General features: G+C 35.9%; 1 protein-coding gene across 3 annotated transcripts in view; it reads left to right on the top strand.

Moving 5' to 3' along the window:
- The window catches only part of RPRD1A (regulation of nuclear pre-mRNA domain containing 1A), a 73,794-nt gene that overhangs the window by 37,579 nt on the left and 13,018 nt on the right, over window positions 1–23,197 (top strand). Inside the window, exons 5-7 of one of the 3 annotated variants that reach the window (XM_082640060.1) lie at window positions 1,472–1,598; window positions 1,704–1,879; window positions 21,719–22,315. In XM_082640060.1, coding sequence (XP_082496186.1) covers window positions 1,472–1,598; window positions 1,704–1,879; window positions 21,719–21,760 — 345 coding nt within the window. In that variant the 3' untranslated portion in view covers window positions 21,761–22,315. Of the gene's footprint in view, window positions 1–1,471; window positions 1,599–1,703; window positions 1,880–3,251; window positions 3,710–21,718; window positions 22,316–23,197 lie in introns of those variants that run through there. The other 2 variants (XM_082640059.1, XM_082640058.1) reach the window with 2 other exon arrangements.

Below are 23,197 nucleotides of genomic sequence, written 5' to 3'. Positions count from 1 at the left end.
TCTTTATAAGAATGGCTAAAATTTCTCTTTATAGAATGTAGTTGAACTCATTTCATTCTCCTCTATCAGGAAGTCCTAGGCTAGTGTTGTTTCAGACAACTTTGCTTTCTTATCTGGATCCTTGACTGAGCATTGGGAGAATTAGCTTGTGTAGGAGTGTGAAGGTGCGATGAGAGTAGGTTGTAATTAAAGCATGCGTACGTTGTCAAAACCGTAAAGCCAGGTTTCTTAGAACTCCAGAAAATTTTAGAACTTTCTAAGACTGATTAAAAAATAAAAATAAGTTATTTGTAAGTTATTTGGGGCACCATGAGAAACAAGCTTCCCGGTAATTGTCATTGCTCTTAAGCTCACTTTCATTGTAGAGGGGAAATATAACAAAATTATTTTTTTTAATATTGGGATTTTAAACATGTGGTGATGAATTAGAAGCACACTTGGGATAGTATACTTCTTATTAGGTTCCATTCATTCTTATCATGTTTGATCATTTGCCATGTGCTAGACCCCAGTGATAGCATTTTTTATAAGGGAATAGCTTAAAGAAAAACCAGTTACTGGCTGTCAATGTCATCTAAATATATACACAGAATTTGAATATCCTGTATTTTTCATGTATGCGTGTAATTTCCTAGTGTTCTAGGATCTAGGCTTAGAGATGAAAAAAAGAAAGAAAAAAAGAAAAAGGGAGGTGGGATGGGAATGGAGACTAGCAAAAAGAAAATTTACTCCATTTTCTTTGGAATAACTTTAGATATATTAAGAATTATGAAATCATCAGCAGAGACTTGCCCTTCCGTCCTAATTATAGCTGGTATGAAAACAGTGCAACTAAAATATTCTGATGATAAAATACTGGTTAAGCATTATATAAATATTAGTCACCAGATATATGGAACTTCGTAATATTTTAATGATCTTAGTAACAAACCATAGAATAGTTAAGGTGCCATATTTGAACATACATATTCCAAAATTACATTTCTCTTATGCTTTAACTACTTTATTGAGAAATGGAATTTGGGGGGCTCTTGTATGTTGTGGTAGATGATGATTTGTATCCCGCATCCCCCAATATCCAATTTAATACAAAAAATTCTTATGTATAATGATAATACAATGACTATAGCATACATAAAACTTGTATTCTCCAGGTTGAAATTATAGCCTGCCTTTTACTAAAACACTGTATGTATTTGGCTTATAAATGAATCACATCATTTTAATAGATAATTATTTTTATACTATCTGTCTCCACCACTAGAAATATCTATATGTTTCCAGTTTATATATTTCCAATACCTAATATAGTGTAGCTTTTTTCTTACATATGAAAGAATTGGACTGTCTCTGAAAGCAGTTTAAACTAATAAATAGCCCATAAGGATTAAGGAATATGAAATAAATTTCAAGTCTTTTATATTTGTTTAAGCTTCACTAATTTTGGTTCTAAAGTTGTATAACTTTTTAGACTCTAGATCTCGTTAGAGCATTACAAGATCTAGAAAATGCAGCTTCTGGTGATGCAGCAGTTCATCAAAGGATAGCTTCTTTGCCTGTTGAAGTTCAAGAAGTATCCCTACTAGATAAAATAACAGGTAAGAAAAGAAAATGGGATCTGGAACTTTTTTGGGAGTTGGAGTAAGGAAACCACATATGGCATTGTTTTTGCGGTGTAATTTGTTATTCTGTGCTTTTCTTAGATAAAGAATCTGGAGAAAGACTTTCTAAAATGGTAGAGGATGCTTGTATGTTGCTGGCAGATTACAATGGCAGATTGGCGGCTGAAATAGATGATAGGAAGCAACTCACTCGAATGTTAGCAGATTTTCTTCGTTGTCAAAAGGAAGCCCTTGCAGAGAAAGAGCATAAATTGGAAGTGCGTAACCTTTTCCTTATTTAGTGCTTATTTATTTAATTTATTTTTGGTAGGAATTTAAAAATACCTTAATATTCCTGAACATTTTGCATTTTTTGGACCTAGACGTTTTTAGACAATGGCCCAGGTAAGCTACTCCTTGCATTAATTGGTTTCTTTTTATTTGAACCAAATCAATCTGCCTAAGTAAATTTAGAAATTTGGAATTAGCAAAATTGGTTGCATTTTAAAATTATTCACGTGAAATTCCAGTAATAGTATTTCGTCTTCTGAGCTTAAACCTTTATCTTCAAGAACAAAAATAATGGGAAAATAGCAGTTGGTATAAAGTCTGGTGTCAACTACAGTAAATTATGGTTGGACTTACTTAATTTCTGTCTGAGTACATGCAGTCTTTTGGGTATACAGTTATGAAATAAAGACTTTTTGTTATGAGTATCCCCAGTCTCCCTGTTCCTGAACATCATTTTTGTTTGGGAAGGCAGTCTTCACGTTACTCCTTTATTCCCATCCCTGATTCTGATGCTTAACATATTCCTACCCCACTCTTGGCTCAGACACACCCTTAGGTAGAAAGTTATTGTTGCTTCTTTAAATTGAATGATGATTGATACTGTTGATGAGAAGTCTGGACAAGTGGACTTCTACCTGGACAGGTGGAAGTCTGGACACCCCTGGAAGGTGCAGGGGTTAAAAAAAAGAAACACTCTCAAATTGCCTTTGAGCAGAGTAGCCGTTGTCAGGGGTGGATGAACCAGATTTGGTTTTATTTAAAATAATCTTTCATTTGATTAGTTCTTGTTTAAATTGTTTGCTGCTGTAGCAATTTCTTTTTCTAATAATATGTAGGAGAATTTCTCATATGTCTGGATCCCTTTTTTAAGACAGTTCTCTTTAAATTTGTAGGTATGTTATGATGCTGCCTCTGTTAAGTTGCTTTTATTTATTAGAGTTTAGTTCTTGTTTCAGCAGTCTCTAATTGTGCCAAAGATGATTTCCATCTCTACCTGTGTTAGCAGTTAATTAGTATCAGCAGCAGAGCTCTCCCACCCCAAATTGTAGCACTGTTTAGCATTGCACCTTTTCAGTCTGCCCCCACTCTGCTCACGTATACACACTCATAGTTGTTGGCATTGTACTCTACCTTTAGAGAGGCTGCCCAATTTTACATAGAAAGGAAAAGATAGAATTTTTCAAAAAAAATACACTTCATAGTTAACTTGCCAGTTTTTGATCTTGTGATAGAACTTCAATCCTAAACGTACTGTTCCTTGTTTTATTGTTAGCAGAATTAAGGGTAAGTAATGTCATACAATTTTTGTCTTTAGTCTTTGGTATGGTTTCTTTAACTTCTATTGAGCTTCTGTTGCAGGTATTGGACATGGGCGTATCTTCTAACGATGTCATCATCATTAGCATATTCTTCCTGCTAAAAATAAATATCAAAATCCAAAGCCTGAATTGTCTCATGTTTTTGAAAATTGAAGACTGAAGCTTTGTTATTCTACTGCATACTGCTTTCTCACTTAAACTGTTTATCACTCGTTACAAAAATAGCATTTATGTTTGAAACGTGTAGAAAAAAGATCAGATACCATCCCACCTTAACCCCCCCTTTTCCCAGTGCCTTCCAGCCAGAGTTCATGATTGATAATTATAGGTGGTGAGGCTGATGATAATAATGGCAGTAAAATTTACCATGTGTCAGGTACTATTCTAAGCACTTCACATATATCAACTCATTTAATCCTATGTAGCAGGAAATGTTATTATCCAGATTTTACAGATAAAGGAAACTGAGGTACTGGGAGATTAAATAACTTGCTAAAGGTCACAAAGAGTTAGTGAGTTGTTTAGAACCTAGGGAGTCTGCCTGCAAAATGACCATTTTGCTTTCAGTTTTTGCTTAAATGTAAGATTACAGCAACAGCTAAAGCCCTCTCTCCAACTCTGTTTCCTCCCTCCTCGGAGGTAATCACTTTCTCAAACTAAAGTGTTCTAGGAACTTTTTTGTTGTTTTTTAGCATGACTGGATTTTCATATTATAAATAAACCACCTAAATTATGTCAAACGTTTCTTACAAGTAAAAAATATTTAGATTTCTAATAAACTAGGAAGTTATTCCATAGAACTCTTCGTAAATTATCATTTATAACTACGTGATTCTTGTGTCAGAAGATGTGAAAATGAGTTATTTAGACACTTTTTTGTACCAAGTAGGTGGCATCCCTTTGAAGTTGAGGCTGAGAGGTCAGGATTTATACTTACCATATCAGCTGTGATAGCATCACATAGTTTTCACTTAGCAGGCATCTTTGAACATCAACTGTGACTGACTAGGTATTGACATGTCATTAATTGCTCTTTAAAAAAAAAAAAGGATGTAAATTTAAAGTATCAGTTCAGGAATTGGCTATTTCATATTTCTTAAGGAAGCCACTGTTAAAGCATTTGTAATGAATGAAAACATGAAGTGTTTTAAAATTTTTTGAAAATTATTAATCATTTTTTAAACTTGTAACTACCTTCAGCTGGTTATTAAAGCAGATAACTTAAAATAGACTAATAAACCTAATTTATGTTTAAAAATCTATTTCATAGATTGCTATGGGAATCGTTCGCCATGATAACATCTTCGTTGCTCAATTTTTAATACTTATTTTCATGATACAATTGGTATAAGAAAATATGCTTTTATAAAATCCCAATTTAGACTTCCATAGAAAATTGGAAAAGTTTGATGGCTCTTAAAAGGAGAAATCAAATCATAGTTCCAAGTTCTAGAAGTCAGGATGGGACAGCTGTCAGAAAGGATAGTGTTCATCTTTTGTAGTCTTACATCAGTGTATTCAAATTTACCTCATTTAATAAAACGGGCATAATCAATGTATGAATGTTGTTTAAGTCAGTCCCTTCTCATGGTGTCAGACTGCATCCACTGAGTTGCTTTAAGTTTTGTGCAGTATAGGTTAGTACCAGAGAGAACGTCCTGGTGACGCAGGTTTGTACAGCTGTGCTAGTATATCTGTTGCATTGATTCTCAGAAGTAGAATAGGTGGGTCAAAAAGAATGTGTTTAAATGTTGATAATGTACTCAAGCCCTCCAAAAGGTTTTGCCTTTTGAAACTCCTTGAAGTATAAGTGCATCTTTTCCTGCACAACCTCACCCAACACTGAATGTCAGTGATCTTTAAAATTTTTGCATATCTGATAGGTTAAAAAAAATTTTTTTTATTCACTCAGGTTGGTCATTTAAAAATATTTATTAGCCTTTTTATTTCTGCTGCAAATTTCCTATATCCTTTGGCTACTTTTCTGTTTGGTTCTAAGTTTATGGTTCTAAGACAAATTAATATTTGTCTTTGCCTTTATAATTCTAGATTTTTTGGATACAGTTAAGATCACCTTCTCAATTCATAACTACAAAAATACAAGTTTTCTATAGTTTTTTTCCTAATAATTTTATCCATTAAGATTTTTTTGTTCATGGTATATATGATGTAGGGATATAACTAATTATCTGAAAGTGATAGTAAATGTCCCGTTATTTATTGATTAACGATTAGTCAATTAATGACAGTCTATATTTTACTATATTGTAAAATGCCATTTTTGTCATATTTATTTCTATATATACATGTGTATACATGATTGTGGTCAGTTTTCTGTTCTACTGGCTCATTTGTCTTACCCACATTTAGCTACTTGGTAGATTTTTGTTTTTATTTTCAGTATTTTTCATGTCTGTAATTTTAGCTAATCATGATTATTGTGCATATGAATTATATTTTCTTCCCACCTATTATCTTATATATATTTGCCTTCATAATTAATATTTTAAATGACATTTTGCTAAGTAGAAATTTTTTTTTTTTTTTTTTTTGCGGTACACGGGCCTCTCACTGTTGTGGCCTCTCCCGTTGCGGAGCACAGGCTCCGGACGCGCAGGCTCAGCGGCCATGGCTCACGGGCCCAGCCGCTCCGCGGCGTGTGGGATCTTCCCGGACCGGGGCACGCACCCGCGTCCCCTGCATCGGCAGGCGGACTCTCAACCACTGCGCCACCAGGGAAGCCCAGTAGACATTTCTTAATTAATTGGTCTTTTCAAGAGTGCTTGCTTTTATAAAATTTTGTTTTCCAAAAAGTTTAATTTCCATTTTTAAAAAATGCTTAAAGATCAATTTTGTTTTGCCTGAGACATTAGTGATTAGAAATGCTTAATGTCATCTCCCAATATAGGATATAAGAATGTTTGAAATATATAGCACTGAAAATGCAAATTTAAAGTCGGTTGCTGAAGGTGTTGTTTTCATGTAGCTTTTCTGATGGTTATTGATTTATCAAATTACAAGTACCATTCAAGGGGATAGTAGGAAGAATATGGAGAACTGCATATGGAATCTTTCATCTGTGGTTCAGTTATTTCTTTATATTTTACTTTGTTTTTCCATTGAAATCATATTGGTTTCATTTAAATTTAAAATTAATTTGATAAGATGGAGCTATGGATTTTTTAAAGAAGCAAATGTTACTAGTTTCTTAATGATTTCTTAGATAATTTGAGATCGAAATATCATTAAGTCTAAAAACTTTTTATGGTTAATTTATCCATTATTCAAGAATCATGTAATCTTAATTATGCAAATAAGCTATTTTCATCATAGGAAAACTACATACGCAAAAGGCTTAGCGCCATGTATTGGGTCCGTGTATTATTTTGCATATTGTCCTTTTCATGTAATATTTTATGTTCATCTTATCATGTCAGTGTTTTCCTTTTTAATGTATGGATGTATCATAGCTATCTGTTCTTTATGACTAATTGCTTTCATTGGTTTGATATTATAAACAGTATTGCAGTGAACATCTTTTGGGGTTTTTTTTGGTTTGTTTTGGCCATGCCACACGGCCTGTGGGATCTTAGTTCCCTGACCGGGGATTGAACCCATGCCTTCAACAGTGAAAGCACCGAGTCCTAACCACTGGACCGCCAGGGAATTCCCAGTGAATGTCTCTTTTATTAACCCTTTACTCACTTATTTTTTTTTTAAATAAATAAATAAATTTATTTATTTATTTATTTATTTATTTATTTATTTATGGCTGTGTTGGGTCTTCATTGCTGAGCGCAGGCTTTCTCTAGTTGTGGCAAGTGGAGGCTTCTCATTGTGGCTTCTCTTGTTGTGGAGCACGGGCTCTAGGCATGCAGGCTTCAGTAGTTGTGGCACTTGGGCTCAGTAGTTGCGGCTTGTGGGCTCTAGAGCTCAGGCTCAGTAGTTGTGGTGTACGGGCTTAGTTGCTCCATGGCATGTGGGATCTTCCCGGGCCAGGGTTCAAACCCGTGTCCCTTGCATTGACAGGCAGATTCTTAACCACTGCACCACCAGGGAAGCCCCTCACTTATATCATCTCATGATAAATCCCTAAAGATGAAATTGCTGATTCATGTTAAAGACTTTCAGTAAGATTATTCTAGATCATTGTCTTCAGTGATTCCCAGATAATCGTTATCTATATAGGTCTTCTCTTCTGAGCCATTCCTTTTCTCTAGAGAAAATGTTTTAAATTTGCTGGGTAGCTAACATAGGGCATGTGTGTTCAGAACAGTGCCTCACCTCTTATCTGTGTGATTTGAATCTCCAAATGCAGATCTTTGGCTTAGTTTCTTATCCCTCATTTTTTGGCTCTATAGGATGAGTTTTAACAGATTGATGTAAAGATATCTATTTGATCTTCATTGTCAACCTTAAGACTCACCATTACGTTTCAAGGCGGTTGATGCCCCAAAGTCCTGAGAGTATCCAAAATGACTCAGGATGAATTACATTATTTTTGGTCATTATCCCTGTTTCATTTTTTTCCATTTTCCAAAAATTTCAGGACATTTGTGTACTGTGGTTCCCTCTTCTCTGTCTTTGTGGGTTTCTGCCCTTATAAATTGTTTTATTATTTTAGTGACTTTTTGGGAGGAGTGGAGATAAACATGAGTTCAGTTTGTTATATAAATGGAAGACCTTTTGTGTCTAATTAAATAGAACTAATAATATGTTTCATAACTCCTGCCAAATTACTCTTGTCTGTTGCCTGGATTGTTAACAACTGATATTCCTATTCCCTCTCTTAACTATCTACATCACTGGAGCCAGATAGATCTTTTAAGAAAACAGATCTCATCATTCCCCTATGTAAAACTCTCCAATGCTTCCCATTACACTTTTGGATATTATTTTAAACTCCATATATGGCCTATGAGATCACTAGTCTTGAGTCTCCATTTAACCTCATCTTGTAACCATCTCAAAGGCATCCATTTTGCTCTTTAAGCAGATGAAGCAAGTTCTCACACCAGAGCTTTTGCTTTGCTGATTGCTAACAAGGTGGCTGGAGTGCTCTCTCCTAATCTTTACTTAGCTGGTTCCTTTTTTCATTCAGGTTTAAGTTCCTCTGTCACCTCTTTAGAGCCCTTCTCTATCCATTTCATTTGATTCCACGTACTACTCTTCTCCTGTATTACATTGCTGATTCATGCCAATACATTGCTCCCTACCACTGTATTACATTGTCATTTTTGTTTTTTTAAATTTTTTCTTCATGGAACTTACCACTGTTTGAAATTTAAAACGTTGTATACTTAGTTATCATCTCTACCTGCCTGGAATGTGAGCATCGTGAGAAGAAGAACTTTGTTTTATTTTTCATGTTTATTGCTATATCCTAAGTGCTTGGAGCAGTACTTTTGTCCTGGTAGGCAGGTGTTTTTGTTGAGTGAGTAAATGATAGTTGGCCATCGAATGATGAATGAATGAATGAATGCTAGTACAAATGTAGTTTGCAAGGAGTATGTAATGTTTATATTTTAAATTGGTGATTTCTTTTGTAATTAAATTACAAAAGAATGATGCTTTGATAAAATGATTAAAGATACTTGAGGTTTTTGAAGAAAGTCGTATCCAGCACAAAATAGGTTAACTAATTTTAAGTCATATTAGTATAGCCCAGTACTTAAAAAAAAGTGGTTGTGTGTTCAAGGACTGTGAATTCTAGAATTGCAGCTGAGCATTTTGAACAAAAGAATGAATGACCATTTTGAAACTTTAAAATTATTTTACCAGTTTGCCCTTTTTTTCCCTTTAGTAGAATAACACATTAACAACATGTTAGAAAACATGAATGACAAATGAACAGTAGTACTCATGAGTCCATAAGTGCAGAATTTGTAAGCGTCACAGTGCTACCTGGTGGAAGAACTGGAGCTACAAATAAAATCAGTCCTTAAGCCTGTGTTTGTTCACTAGGCTCTAATTGCTCTCTGCTTGTTAACTCCTTCGTGGAATAGAACTCATAACAGTAATATCCTTCAAGAGAGGCATTGTGATTAAGGAATTTATGCATATAAAGCAGTTAGCACCCTGTGTGAGGCAAAGTAAGTGCTCAGTAACTGACAGCTACCATATTCGCTATTGCTGTAGCAGCTGAGAATTACTAGGAATGAGATGAGATTGATAAGTAGGTTGGAACCAAATTGCGAAGGGCAGTGAATGGCTGGCCGAGCAGATGGTTATAATAGTCCAGAGGACAAAGAGGACTGGTAGTAGTAGTGTTCGGAGACCTGGTTATAGTTGCTAAGTGGATTAGAATGGCGAGAGATTTACAGTAGGGAGACCAAGATATGCCTTGACTGGTAAATTTTATATTGTGTGTAATGAAGGCCTGAACCATAGTTGATGATAGCAGTGAGAAAATAAAGGAATGGGCAGGTATGGGGAACAATTAAATCACCATAATTTGTTAATTGAGTCTGAGAACTAGGAGGAATCAGTGATAAATGAGATATTGAAAACGATGGGGCACATAATTCTGGCACTGACTAAGAGGGTATTAAACTAGGGAACTAGTTTGGGGGGGGAGGATGGTTTTGGTTTTAAGTAGGTCAATAAATTTTAGTTCTTTTTTAAAAAGTGTAGAAGTAGTATGTGCTCCTCATGGTTTAGAAACCATTGGTAAGTACAGAGGCCCCCAAAAGTCTCATTACCCCTTAAATAACCCTTGACAATATTTGGAAGATGGAATCAGTTATTATGTGAGCATCTAATGACATTTTTACACATTATTCTTTTTACACATTTACTGTAAACGTTTTCCCATGATTACAGATATTCTCATTTTAATAGCTAGATCATATTCTGCTTTAAAGAAGTATTTCTTTAGCCAGCTACCTGTTTAGCATTTGTATTTTCCAGTTTCTTGCCATTGAAAAACATTGTTTTGAATCACCTTTTAGCTAAAAATCTTTGCTTATCTGTGATAATTTTCTCTAACTCCTAGTAGGGGAAAACAAGAAAAAGTAAGCGATGTGATTTTCATGCTCAAGTCAGCTACAGTTTAAGAAAATGAAATGAACGTCCTCTGCGATGGCAAGGGAAGGTGGAAGTGGGGACTCTTGAACTGATATAAATTCGTATATCACCCATTCTATGTGAAGGACAGAGCCCTTATTTTACATAATGATTTTTTTCTGCTTTTGGCCTTCTACCAGATCATTTTAAATTGCATAGTACTCTAAAAGTAGTTAGTGGGAAAAATTCTGGGAGCACTTAAAGTGATGGTATAGTTTTTTCTTCTTTTACATTAAAAAAAAAATTGTAGTTAAGATAGACATACAATTGATCATATTAACCATTTTTAAAAGTGTACAGTTCAGTTGTGTTAAGTATATTCATGTTCTTGTGTAACCAGTCTCCAGAACTCTTTTCATGTTGCAAAACTGAAACTATACCCATTAATCAACTCCCCATTGCCTACTGCCCCGGCTGCCTGTCTCTATGAATTTATCTATGTTAGGTATCTAATATATGTGGAATCATACAGTATTTGTCCTTTTGTGACTGGCTTATTTCACTTAGCATTATGTTCTCTAGGTTCATCTGTGTCATACCATGTGCCAGAATTTTCTTTTTTAAGGCTGAATAATATTTCATAATATGTATAATACCACGTTTTGTTTTCCCAGTTATCCATCAGTGGACACTTGAGTAGCTTCCACCTTTTGGCTATTGTGAATGATGCTGCTATGAACATGGGTTCATAGCAGATATCTCTTTGAGTCCTTGCTTCACATCTTTTGGGTGTATACCCAAAAGGGATTGTTGGATATTATGGTAATTCTGTTTTCCATTTTTCTGGGAAAATGTTATTACCATACTATACCATCTATAATGACAACTATTTTAGATTCCCACCAACAATGCGCAGGGTTCCAGTTTCTCCACATCCTTGCCAACACTTGTTTCTGTTTTTGTTGGTCAGTAGCCATCCTAATGGATGTGAGGCGGTATCTCACTGTGGTTTTGCTTTGCACTTTCCTATTGTTGGCCATTTGTCTACCACCTTTGGAGAAATCCTTTGTCTTTTTTTTTTTTTTTTTTTTTTTTTTTTTTTGCGGTACGCGGGCCTCTCACTGTTTTGGCCTCTCCCGTTGCGGAGCACAGGCTCCAGGCGCGCAGGCTCAGTGGCCATGGCTCACGGGCCCAGCTGCTCTGCGGCATGTGGGATCTTCCCGGACCGAGGCACGAACTCTTGTCCCCCACATCGGCAGGCGGACTCTCAACCACTGCGCCACCAGGGAAGCCCCCTTTGTCCATTTTTTAAACGACATCACTTTTCAATATTCATTGAAAAGTGATGGTTATAGTCTTAGATTGATATTTGTTACTCAAAATAGTTGGGAGATCATCTAACCTACCCAGTGCTGGAAATTATTCTAGCATACTTCCTGAAAGATAGATTAATCTTTCTTCCCAGAAGATAGATTAATCTTTCTTCCCAAAAGATAGATTAATCTATCTGCTTGAATGTTTCTGATGTGAAGGGAGCATACGGTTTTGAGAGTAGTCCTCTCCATTTTCTGGACAGTTGCTAGAAATTTATTATATACTTTCATTTATGAAATTTCACAAAAGTATTTGTTCACCTGTGTGTGTGTGTGTGTGTGTACATTCACATTTATTCGTTGGGGAAAACGTGGAATATACCAGAAATCCAGAATGGTAGATAAAAACCACAACCTACTACTGATATTGAAATTGCATAATTTGAAATAGTAGCCCTCTTTTAGTTTCTCCCTCTCTTCTCTTTCTTCCTTACCGACCAGTTTTATTTATAGAATCCTAGATCCTTTTAGTGGTCTATAGAGAATCATATTTTTCTTATTTTTAGATTTTATTACATTATTCGTGTATTATTTGTCATTAAAAAATTTACTTGAAAAGCTATTCCAGTCAACTATGTCAAAATAAAGGACAGAGATGTGGAAGTCATGAAGAATAACAAAATAGTGCAAGTCCTGGCGTGTCTGAGAGTGCCTCTCCTTTCTGCTCACCTGTGAATGTCTGCTTGGCTGAATATAGAATTCTTGGGTCACTTTTTTTCTTTTGGCCTAATTACTGTATTTTTTCCTTTCTCATACACATTTAACAGTTTGACTATCATATGTCTAGGATATTGGCCTTTCATTAATTTGGCTTGACATTGATATGCCCTTTTATTGGAAAAATGCATGCTGCCTTTTATTTTTGTTAATTTTTTATAGTTTCTCTTTAAATTCCTATTACATATGTATTGAATCTTTTGACTCTTTATTCCACATTGCTAATCTTTATTCCACATTGCTTATCTTGTTTCATCATTTTTTCTCCTTTCTGTTATTTTCCTTCAGTTTTTCCCATGAGTTTTTGTTGATGTTGCTGTTGTTTTTGTTGTAGTTGTCCTTCCTCGCAGCATGCTTGTCTGATGGGGGGAGTGGAGAGTTTTGTCAGTTTTTTATCGGTCTCTATTGAAAAAAAGAGATTTATTACAGCTTTTTACTTGGCCAGTTCACAGATTCTGCAACTCTGAGGCAAGTGCATAGGAAATCAGAGTCAGAGGAGATGTTAGAGCCAGAGCTTTGTGAGCTTGCCCAGTCAGCCCAGACCTCACTGGAGCTTTGCCTCTCTTTTGCCAGCCCACCAGCTGCACCATCCAGTACGTCTTTAGTCATTGTGGTCCTTGGGCCCCCTCCGTGCTGCTGGAGTCCTCATGGGCGCAGGTTGCTTTGTTAAAGTGACACATACGAGAGTCTGCAATATAAATATCTGTAACGACTGTAAAATAGTCCTGCCTCCAGAGCTTGGTGAACTCTACAGGAGTGTTTGAACCTATTCAATGTAAATGTAAAATACTGCTTAATTTGCTACTGTCTACTTTTTATAAACCTTCATATGTGTTTCTTTGTAGGTTAGCTTCTTATATTTTTTATTGCTAGCAATGAGTGCTTAAAGCATTTTCTCTCCCTACTTTTATTTTTGTAGCAAAATTCATTTTTTATTTGAATTTTATTTATTTATTTTTGGCTGCATTGGGTCTTCATTGCCGCGCACAGGCTTTCTCTGGTTGCAGTGAGTGGGGGCTACTCTTCGTTGCGGTGTGCAGGCTTCTCATTGCAGTAGCTTCTCTTGTTGTGGAGCACAGACTAGGTGCATGGGCTTCAGTACTTGTGGCTCGCGGGCTCTAGAGTGCAGGCTCGGTAGTGGCTCACTGGCTTAGTTCCTCCGTGGCATTTGGGATCGTCCCAGACCAGGGCTGGAACCTGTGTCCCCTGCATTGGCAGGTGGATTCTTAACCACTGTGCCACCAGGGGAGTCCCTATTTATTTATTTTTTTATACAGCAGCTTCTTATTGTCTATTTTATACATATTAGTGTATATATGTCAATCCCAATCTCCCAATTCATCCCACCACCACCGGCCCCTCACTTTTCTCCTTTGGTGTCCATACGTTTGTTCTCTATCGTCTGTGTCTCTATTTCTGCCCTGCAAACCAGTTCATCTGTACCATTTTTCTAGATTCCATATATATGTGTTAATATGCGATATTTGTTTTTCTCTTTCTAACTTAACTTTACTCATACGACAGTCTCTAGGTCCATCCACGTCTCTACAAATGACTCAATTTCATTCCTTTTCATGGCTGAGTAATACTCCATTGTATATATGTACCACATCTTCTTTATCCATTCGTCTGTCGATGGGCATTTAAGTTGCTTTCATGACCTGGCTATTGTAAATAGTGCTGCAGTGAACATTGGGGTGCATGTGTCTTTTTGAATTATGGTCTTCTCTGGGTATATGCCCAGTAGTGGGATTGCTGGGTCATATGGTAATTCTATTTTTAGATTTTTAAGGAACCTCCATACTGTTCTCCATAGTGGCTGTATCAATTTACATTCCCACCAACAGTGCAGGAGGATTCCCTTTTCTCCACACCCTCTCCAGCATTTGTTGTTTGTAGATTTCTGATGATGCCCATTCTAATTGGTGTGAGGTGATACCTGATTGTAGTTTTGATTTGCATTTCTCTAATAATTAGTAATGTTGAGCAGCTTTTTATGTGCCTCTTGGCCATCTGTATGTCTTCTTTGGAGAAATGTCTATTTAGGTCTTCTGCCCATCTTTTGATTGGGTTGTTTGTTTTTTTTAATATTGAGCTGCATGAGCTGTTTATATATTTTGGAGGTTAATCCTTTGTCCACTGATTTGTTTGCAAATATTTTCTCCCATTCTGAGGGTTGTATTTTCATCATTTATAGTTTCCTTTGCTGTGCAAGAGCTTTTAATTTTCATTGGGTCCCATTTGTTTATTTTTGTTTTTATTTCCGTTATTCTGGGAGGTGGGTCAATCTCTCCCTGCTTTTAGATTACTTTTCCTAATCCATGGGTTTAGGAATTGTGCAAGTAAATAGGTATTTGAAAGTATATGTTTGGTGAAAATAATGGGCTCTGAGAAAGGATCTTAAGGATCATTTCAGTAAGCAAAGTAAATATATAATGAGTCTTTATATTTTTTATTCTTTAAGTAAAGAATATTTAAGTTATTTCCGGTAAATAAAATATTTATTACAACATAAATAATGTAGAGCTTTTTTGGCTGCATATAAACTTTTTTCTAGGTTCTGAGGGGGTTTTTTTTTTTTTTGGTGGCGTATATTTTTGACAGTATAGCACTGGCATTTTTTTGCTCATGCTAATTTTGGGACTACCTCTAACTTCTTAAACGTCAGCCATTCTTTTTTATTTTTTTTTAATTTTTTAAAAAAATTAATTTATTTTCGTCTGCATTGGGACTTTGTTGCTGGGCACCGGCTTTCTCTAGTTGCGGCAAGCAGGGGCTGCTCTTCGTTGTGGTGCATGGGCTTCTCATTGTGTTAGCTTTTCTTGTGGAGCACAGGCTCTAGTCACGTGGGCCTCAGTAGTTGTGGCACACGGGGTCAGTAGTTGTGACTCGCAGGCTCTAGAGCACAGGCTCAGTAGTTGCGGCCCACGGGCTTAGTTGCTCCATAGCATGTAGGATCTTCACGGACCAGGGCTTGAACCTGTGTCCCCTGCAGGGCAGGCAGATTCTTAACCAACTGCGCCACCAGGGAAGTCCACGTCAGCCATTCTTTTTTTTTTTTTTTTTTTATAAATTTATTTACTTATTTATTTTTGGCCGCATTGGGTCCTTGTTGCTGCACGCAGGCTTTCTCCAGTTACGGTGAGCGGGGGCCACTCTTTGTTGCGGTGCGCGGGCCTGTCATTGCTGTGGCTTCTCTTGTTGCGGAGCACAGGCTCCAGACGCGCAGGCTCAGCAGTTGTGGCTCACGGGCCTAGTTGCTCTGCGGCATGTGGGACCCTCCCGGACCAGGGCTCGAACCCATGTCCCCTGCATCGGCAGGCAGACCCTCAACCACTGCGCCACCAGGGAAGCCCCACGTCAGCCATTCTTAATCTTGGAGTTGTTTGTCAGATTCTTACGTAATTAGTTTTTAAAATATGTATGTCTATATTAATTAATTGAGTCAATGTTTAAGCCTGTAGAGTTTTTTTTAAAACTTGACTTTTGTTATTTCTTGTTTTGGTTCTCTTGGTTTTGTTTCTTCTTCAGATTTCTTAAGGATATACTCTAAATTATAGATAAAAATCTTTTTTATGTGTTCAAGAGATAAAGCTAAAAACATGCCTGTGGTTAGAAATTTTTCTCCGTTAATTGACTTGGTCTTTGATTAGTGAACACATCGAGAGGCAGCTTAGCCTTGTGTTGAAGAGTAAGGACTCTGGAACTGGATTACCTGAGATTAGATTCTGGCTTCACCACTTACTAGCTGAGTGCCATTTGGCAAAGCGTTTGACCTCTCTGTACCTCAGTTTCCTTGTCTGTAAAATAGAGATAATAAAAATTACACCTGCTTTATATGGTTATTATGAGATTTAAATGAGTTGGGTGCTAAACTGCCCAGCATATAGGAAGTACCTCAGAAGTTTCAGCCCAAAACAAAAAGACTTGGAGGTTTTCTAACTAGTTTATATCTGTTCTATCATTTAACCAGTGAATTTATGTTTTATTTATAGGGATACTCTAAAAAGAGTATAAGATGTCTGCAATGTTTTTATATCTATAGTCCTCTCAAAAAGCGTTTATAGTCCTCTCAAGAAGTGTTTATATTCCTAGTTATATTCTTAGCATCTCAGTGATTGCAGCTGGATTCCTAAGTTCTTTTAAACAATACGTTGAATCATTTTCTAAGATTCTGACTTAATCTGCACCAGGCCTACCTCTCTGTTGTTTATAGAGTCTACCTCTTTTCAGAATTAGGTACAGTATTTGCTGGTGTGTACCTTCTTGGTAGTTCTTCATGACATCTGAGATGTAATTGTCTCAGAAATCAAGTTGGTCTGAAGTGTTTTTTACCTTTTACCCCAGCGTTCTGGAATGTAATTGATTCTGTTAAGAGACTTGGACATAATTAAAGTGTGGTGTTCACATTATTTCCTTGCCTGATTTAGATTTTCACTCTATTCTGTAGAGAAAACAAAAGCAGAATAGATTTCTTTTTACGATGTTAGACTGAGTGGCAGCTTTTCCCACCTCCTAGAACTTATAGAAAAGATAATATATATTAAATAAATTATAAAACCTAGTGTAGTCTGTCTTTATCATATAATTATATAATAAAGATGTATACATCTTATGTTACATATATATTACATAAATATAAAGATATAATGAAGAGAGGGAGATGAAACAGGAAGAGAAATGAAATGGAAGGAGAGATGAAATGGGAGGGTTGAGTTGAAATGTAGAGAGATAAGGAGCTGCACTGTTCAATAGGTGGCCACTAGCCACAGTGATATTTAAATTAATTACAATTAAGTAAAATTTAAATTATCAGCACTAGCCATATTTCAGATGCTTAGTAGCCACATGTGGCTCTTGGCTACTCTGTTGGATAGTGCAGATGTAGAACATTTCCATTGTCACAGTTCTATTCATAATGATTGATAAAGATAGCTTAAAAAATAGATGTAGATAAAGTGGGGAAATTATATTTATTACATATGAGGTATGTAATAACTCCACTCTAATAGAAGGAATGCTGTAGGTGACCCCCTCCCTCAAATGGCAGTCTTCTTAGAAGGTGGATTACTGACAGGAATTGAAGAAATAAACCACATCCTGGCATGTGCCCTCTTAAAGGTGGGAGCATCTCATTTACACAAATGCTCTATGCTCAGAAGTGGAACACCGGGAAGAAGGAGGTTGGAACAACACACAGTGACTAAGGGTGTTGCAGTGGAAACAATCAGGAAGGTCGACTCCTGTGCATTACCCCTTCCTGGGCCAGGTAGCAGTGGTGAGGTGTCTTTGTCTTTGTAGGAGCTTGGAACAGGGGAAACGGGTAGTGTCTCCTCCAGGCTGGTGAAGCCCAGGAGTGATGGTGATCATCTGTATCTGGAAAACCGTTCCCTGGGATAATTCATGTTGTATCTTGTCCACTTTACTGACAACCCAAGTAGGTTGTACATACAGTCTAATTACATAAAGATAGTAACATCACTGGAACCATCAAACATTTTTGAAAGGACAGTACGTAAGACAGCAGATTCAGAGGGAAGAACTTTTCCCCTAGGAAATAGTTGATAGAGAATTCAGCACAGTAATGTAAACTACTGAAAATGCCTAAACACCTCGAGATCCTGTCCCATCCCTAATTGGTATTCATCAGAAAACAGGGTGTCCTCACAGCCATGTTATGAAAAGCTCTGTACTGTTTTATTCTGATCAACAAAGGAATGTTTGGGAATTCTAGGCAAGTAAGCAAGGAAACAATGTAAGCAATGACAGAAAAACCTCAATGGCTATGAAATGAGAGTAGGTGAGAGTGGAACAGTCGAACAAGTGAGATACTTTGTGAGTTTTTGAAAAACAAATTGTGCTGATGAAGTTTAAACGTAGTTTAGTAAGTCAGTGCTCCATTGTTGGCACATGATGCATTCCTAAAAATGTGAATAAAAATAAATTATACTAAATTTTAGCAACAAAAGCATATATTAAGAGGGACAATTTTTGCCCAGAGATTTTTTTAAATTACAAACTTCCTTGCTGTAGTTATTGATTTTTTTAAGCCCCCATGTATTATTTGAGATATAAAGTTAGTAAGGACATTAATTAATTATTATAGACAATGCAATTTAAAAATAATATAGTCAGGAAGAACTGATCTTCAGGTTGAAGGATTTAGTTTTTATTGAACTGGATATTGCAGTGCTGATTTTGACATTTTGACAGCAGTCTCATCAACTTCAATCTGTCAAGCAAAAGATGTGTAACAATTTGCCATCTTCTCTTGCTTTCTTATGAAATGTAAAGAAGCATTATCGTCCTCTCTCTGGATTTGTGAAATTCCCTTTACTTTTAGATTACTGGAGTTTTTGATGTTGAATCCCAATTCAGAATAGTAAAATTCTGTTTTCATTATCTTTTAGCATGGAACATACAGCAAGCCAGCCAAAGTCCAGGGAGTATCTGTGTGGCAAGTATTTGCCACTCATAGCATGTCTGATTTCTATCCTTGTATTTTTTTTTGTTTGTTTTTATCACAAGTATTAGCACCCACGTACCTTCTCAGACTGCTGTACAAAACTGAAATGTTGACAGTAGTATCATGATAGGGTAGCTTTGACCTCTTGGCTAACGAATGTGTGAAAATCTGAATTTGGTGTCACAAAAGCTGTTTAGGATTATCTGTATATAGTGTATATACATAGTGAGTATTAGGTTTACTGGTATATAGTATATATACATTTCAAACAAAATGAACTTTGTATTGTAAATGATAACAGAGTTAAGAGTTTCCTTTGACAGTAGAACTCAGCATGAGGCAAAGGAACAAAAACAGAGGAGAGAAAAAAAGATGGAAAGAAGGAAAACTGGGAAAAAGAAAGAAGATAGGAACAAAGAGTACAGCTTTCTTCACACCTGCCAGAATTTAATGTTGGTTCTCATCCAGCAGCTGGTATTGCCAGATGACTGTTTTTCCTCAGCTTGCTACCTAGACCTGTCCGAGAATTTATCTGTAGGAAGGAGTGGAGCATCTAGATGATTAGTGCTAGTGAGGTAGATTGACTTTTAGGACGTCAGCTCGGGCTCTGCCTGCTAGATTTCATTCTCTCTGCAATCCCATGGTGTTACTCCTTCCTGACTCATCAGTGTGCACCATTTTCCTTCATATGAGTGTCTACACATAATGAAAACAACAACAAAAACTCCTATTCATCAAGAAACCCTGCTCTTGAAGCCTCTTAGAGATGATTAGTTTTTAGATTCCCAGAATTCTTTGGCCTCTTGAATGCAATATCCCAATCCTGCATAAGGGAAACATTTCCATACATTATGTGGGTGAAAAATTACCAGTGCCTAACCTGATACCTGCTATTGCACTTAAACTCCATTGTAAGGGAGATAATTTAAATTTTTATCATAAAATAATAACTGATACTTAGCATTTACTCTGTGTGAAGGTACCATTCTAGGTACTGATCGTATTTTTATTTGTGACTATGAGGTGGATTACTATTACTATACCTGTTTTATGAATGAGAACACTGAGGCACAGAAGTATTAACATTATCTTCAAAGGAAATTTGAAAAATACATTAATTACATTAAAATGAATACATTAAAACCACTTAGCTCCTGATAACACTTCAATGTATTTCCTTAATCTTATAAAAATCATAGATTACAAACACCATTGTAAGCATAATTATAAAAAATGTTAAAGAGTTGTAGCCATACTGTATGTACAAATTTACATCCAACTCAGGTATTTATCTTGGTTAGTCTTCAGTGAGTATGGAGTATGTATTAGAATAATGAACTGAGAGTTATGGGTTCTAGAACTTAAATTGTGAACTTGAAGAAATTGTGCAATATCAGGCCCTTTTTTCCAAAATGTAGATATCAAACCTAATGATTTGTGAGATCTATTTAAGTTCTAAAATTCAGTGCTTTTGACTTTTCCCTATTCCCTTCTTATAGTTAGAAACTTCTGAGTACTTTAGAAATTCATCTTTTGAAAGCAATATGCAGAGTTTAAATTTTTTTCCTTGCCTTTTATTCCTAAAACACTTTCCCATCATAAAAACAATACATGTTTATTAAAGAAAATTTGGAAAATACTGAAAAAAAACCCAACTCAAAAGTTTACACCAACCTCTGAAAACACTTATTATTAATATTTTAATGTATTTCACTCCACTCTGGGTTTTTTGTTTGTTTTAAATAATTGTGTATATTCAGTCTCATCTTTTAAAAAATGTTTGTGGAAGTGATTTTTTAACAACATTGTAGGTGGCTAGCATTTATTGTATCTTTTGTTTCCTTTATTTCAAACGGGTGGAACTTTAAAAAAGGTCCATTTATCCACATCAGGATAAATAAGTTGTACTTACTGGATTTACTGAAAGAACTAGGTCCATGTGACAGATTGGGGTGGGGGGGATATTTACTATCAAGAATATTGGAAGTTATCTATTTACTACAAGTCCTCATTGCCTCTCTAAGTTCAGTCCTTCAGTACACCATTTTAATTTATTGGGGGAGTGGTATTTTTGATAGCTATACCTTCTAATTTATCCACTCCTTACTTTTGAAGTAAGATTCATGTTAGAACTAGAATTTATCTTGGTAATTTTGATATCATTGCACACATAAGATTTGATAAAGTAAAATGTGAACCTCTTAGATAGTTAATCAAAATTTTAAGGAGTGCCTTATGTCATTCACACTAATAATCTCACAGAAAGAATTCTGTCAGGCATAACTTCCTAAAGCAAAAATTCTTTGTAAAGCATCTGCCAAATTTGGTCATGCTTAGATCAGGTTATGGAGAAAGGCACTGCTTCAAAGTAAAGCCAGTTCCATTCTTGGAATCTTTCTAATATCAGTGATCTTATTCCAATATAAAGTAATAGTCTTGGGTGTTTTTTAGGATTAGTAAACTTAGTACATTTTTAAATTGAGGTAATTTACATACAATGAAAATACACATATATTAGGTAATTATCAGTAAATTTGATAAATTTTGATAACTTATTAGATGCTAAACACATTATGCTACAGTAATGTGCTTTATATTCTAATTCCTAATGAAATTTAAGTTACCTTTTGACTTTTGAGACCATAGCTAAATGTGTTCAGTTTTCTTTGATTAAAAAGTTGTATTCATGAAACATCAGGAAGATTGCAGAAATATGAGAACATGGCCCTTTTTAATCATTTTTGAGTTGCCAACAGGTTTGAAAAATGCACATGCGCACAAATTTGCTTACAACTTCAGTTGAATTAGGGCTGCCTCTAATATGCATCTTTGGCTCACAGTTTAATAACCATTGGTCCATAACTAGTGCAAATTGAATGGGAATCAGTGTGAATCTTGCATTGCTTTCATTATCACTTTTCTCTGCTTAAAAATTTCTACTGTCAGTTCCTTCATTTAGATTCCTCTAAGCTAACTGCATCAACATGATCAGGACCTGGCTTGGCATCACTTCATGGAAGAAAGCGGTCATGTAGCTGTTAGTCAGCATGGTGATATAGCTGTGGTAACATAAACACTGTTAAGCTACACTAAATTCAGAATATGGAAAGTACATTCTATTTTATTGGATGCTGGTTAAACAACAGCCAGATTTATGTATTGAACTCAGGCTGGATTCTGCGTTAGCAAAGGGAATTAACTGACCACAGTGTTTACTCAGAGGCAGAGGCCAGGATGGCAAAGGAAATGGAAACAAAATACATGGGAGAACAGTTGAACAAATGGGGATATCAGAGATCAGACTTGAGGACAGGCATAATTTATGTGCTACCTGTCTTCAGATGCTTTGAAAGCTATCCGAAGAGAAGAGTTGGGTTTACATAAGAAGGCAGAACCTAGGACCAGTGGATATGTTCCAGGTGACAAGACCATTCTGGCAATTAGAACTGGCCCAATGTGAAAGGATTACTTAATGTTTCAGCCTCAGCTACCTACATCTACAGCAAACCTTAAATACAGCCCCAATCCTGGCCAGATTATTGTAAAACCTCACAATAAAGATTTATTTACCTCAGTTTTTATTGCCTGGTAATCACATTCAGCTTCTGAAAAAATTACAAAGCATGCCAAAGGCAAGAAACAACCTGAAGAGACAAAACAAGGATCAGAAACAAATTCTTGTATGACACAAATTCTGGAATCACCAGTTCAGGAATTTAAAATAACTGATTAATATGTTAACAGCTCTAATGAAAAGTAGACACCATTCAAGAACAGATCTAAGTAGAGGTGAACATGCTTAAGAAAGAATCAAAAGCAAATTTTAAATGTTAGAAATAAACACTGACAAATGAAAAGTGCCTTTGATGATCACCTCAGTAGACTGGACACTGCTGAGGAAAAAATCAATGAGCTTGATAGTAGAAACTTTCCAAACTGAAATGCAAAAAGAAAATAGAACAACAACAAGCAGCAACCTCCCCTCCCAAACAAAACAAAAACCAAACACAGAGCATTCAATAATTGTGGGACAGTTTGGAAAAGTGTAACATACATGTGCTTGGAATACCAGAAGAACAAATGAAGCAGAAGAAATATTTGAAGTAATAATGGCCAAGAAATTCCAGAGTTAATGACAGACATCAAACCACTGACCCAGGAAACGCAGAACAAACACCTGACAGGATATCAAAAAATCTAGTCTGCACTGAGGCGTGTCATATTCAAACTGCAGAAAACAAAAGGCAAAGAGAAAACCTTGAAAAAAGCCAGAGGGAAAAAACATCTTACGTGTAGGCTAAGAATTACAGTACACTTCTCAGTAGAATCACACAAGCAAGAAGGGAGTGGGGTGAAAAGTGTTCAAGGAAAAACGCCAACCTAAAATTCTATATCCAGTGAAACTGTTCTTTAAAAAGTGAAGGA

The sequence above is a fragment of the Mesoplodon mirus genome (assembly GCF_964341445.2).
Source record: "Mesoplodon mirus genome assembly, chromosome: 13".
NCBI lineage: Eukaryota > Metazoa > Chordata > Mammalia > Artiodactyla > Ziphiidae > Mesoplodon > Mesoplodon mirus.
Note: the sequence above shows the minus strand (reverse complement) of the source record. Positions and strands in the feature narration are given on the sequence as shown.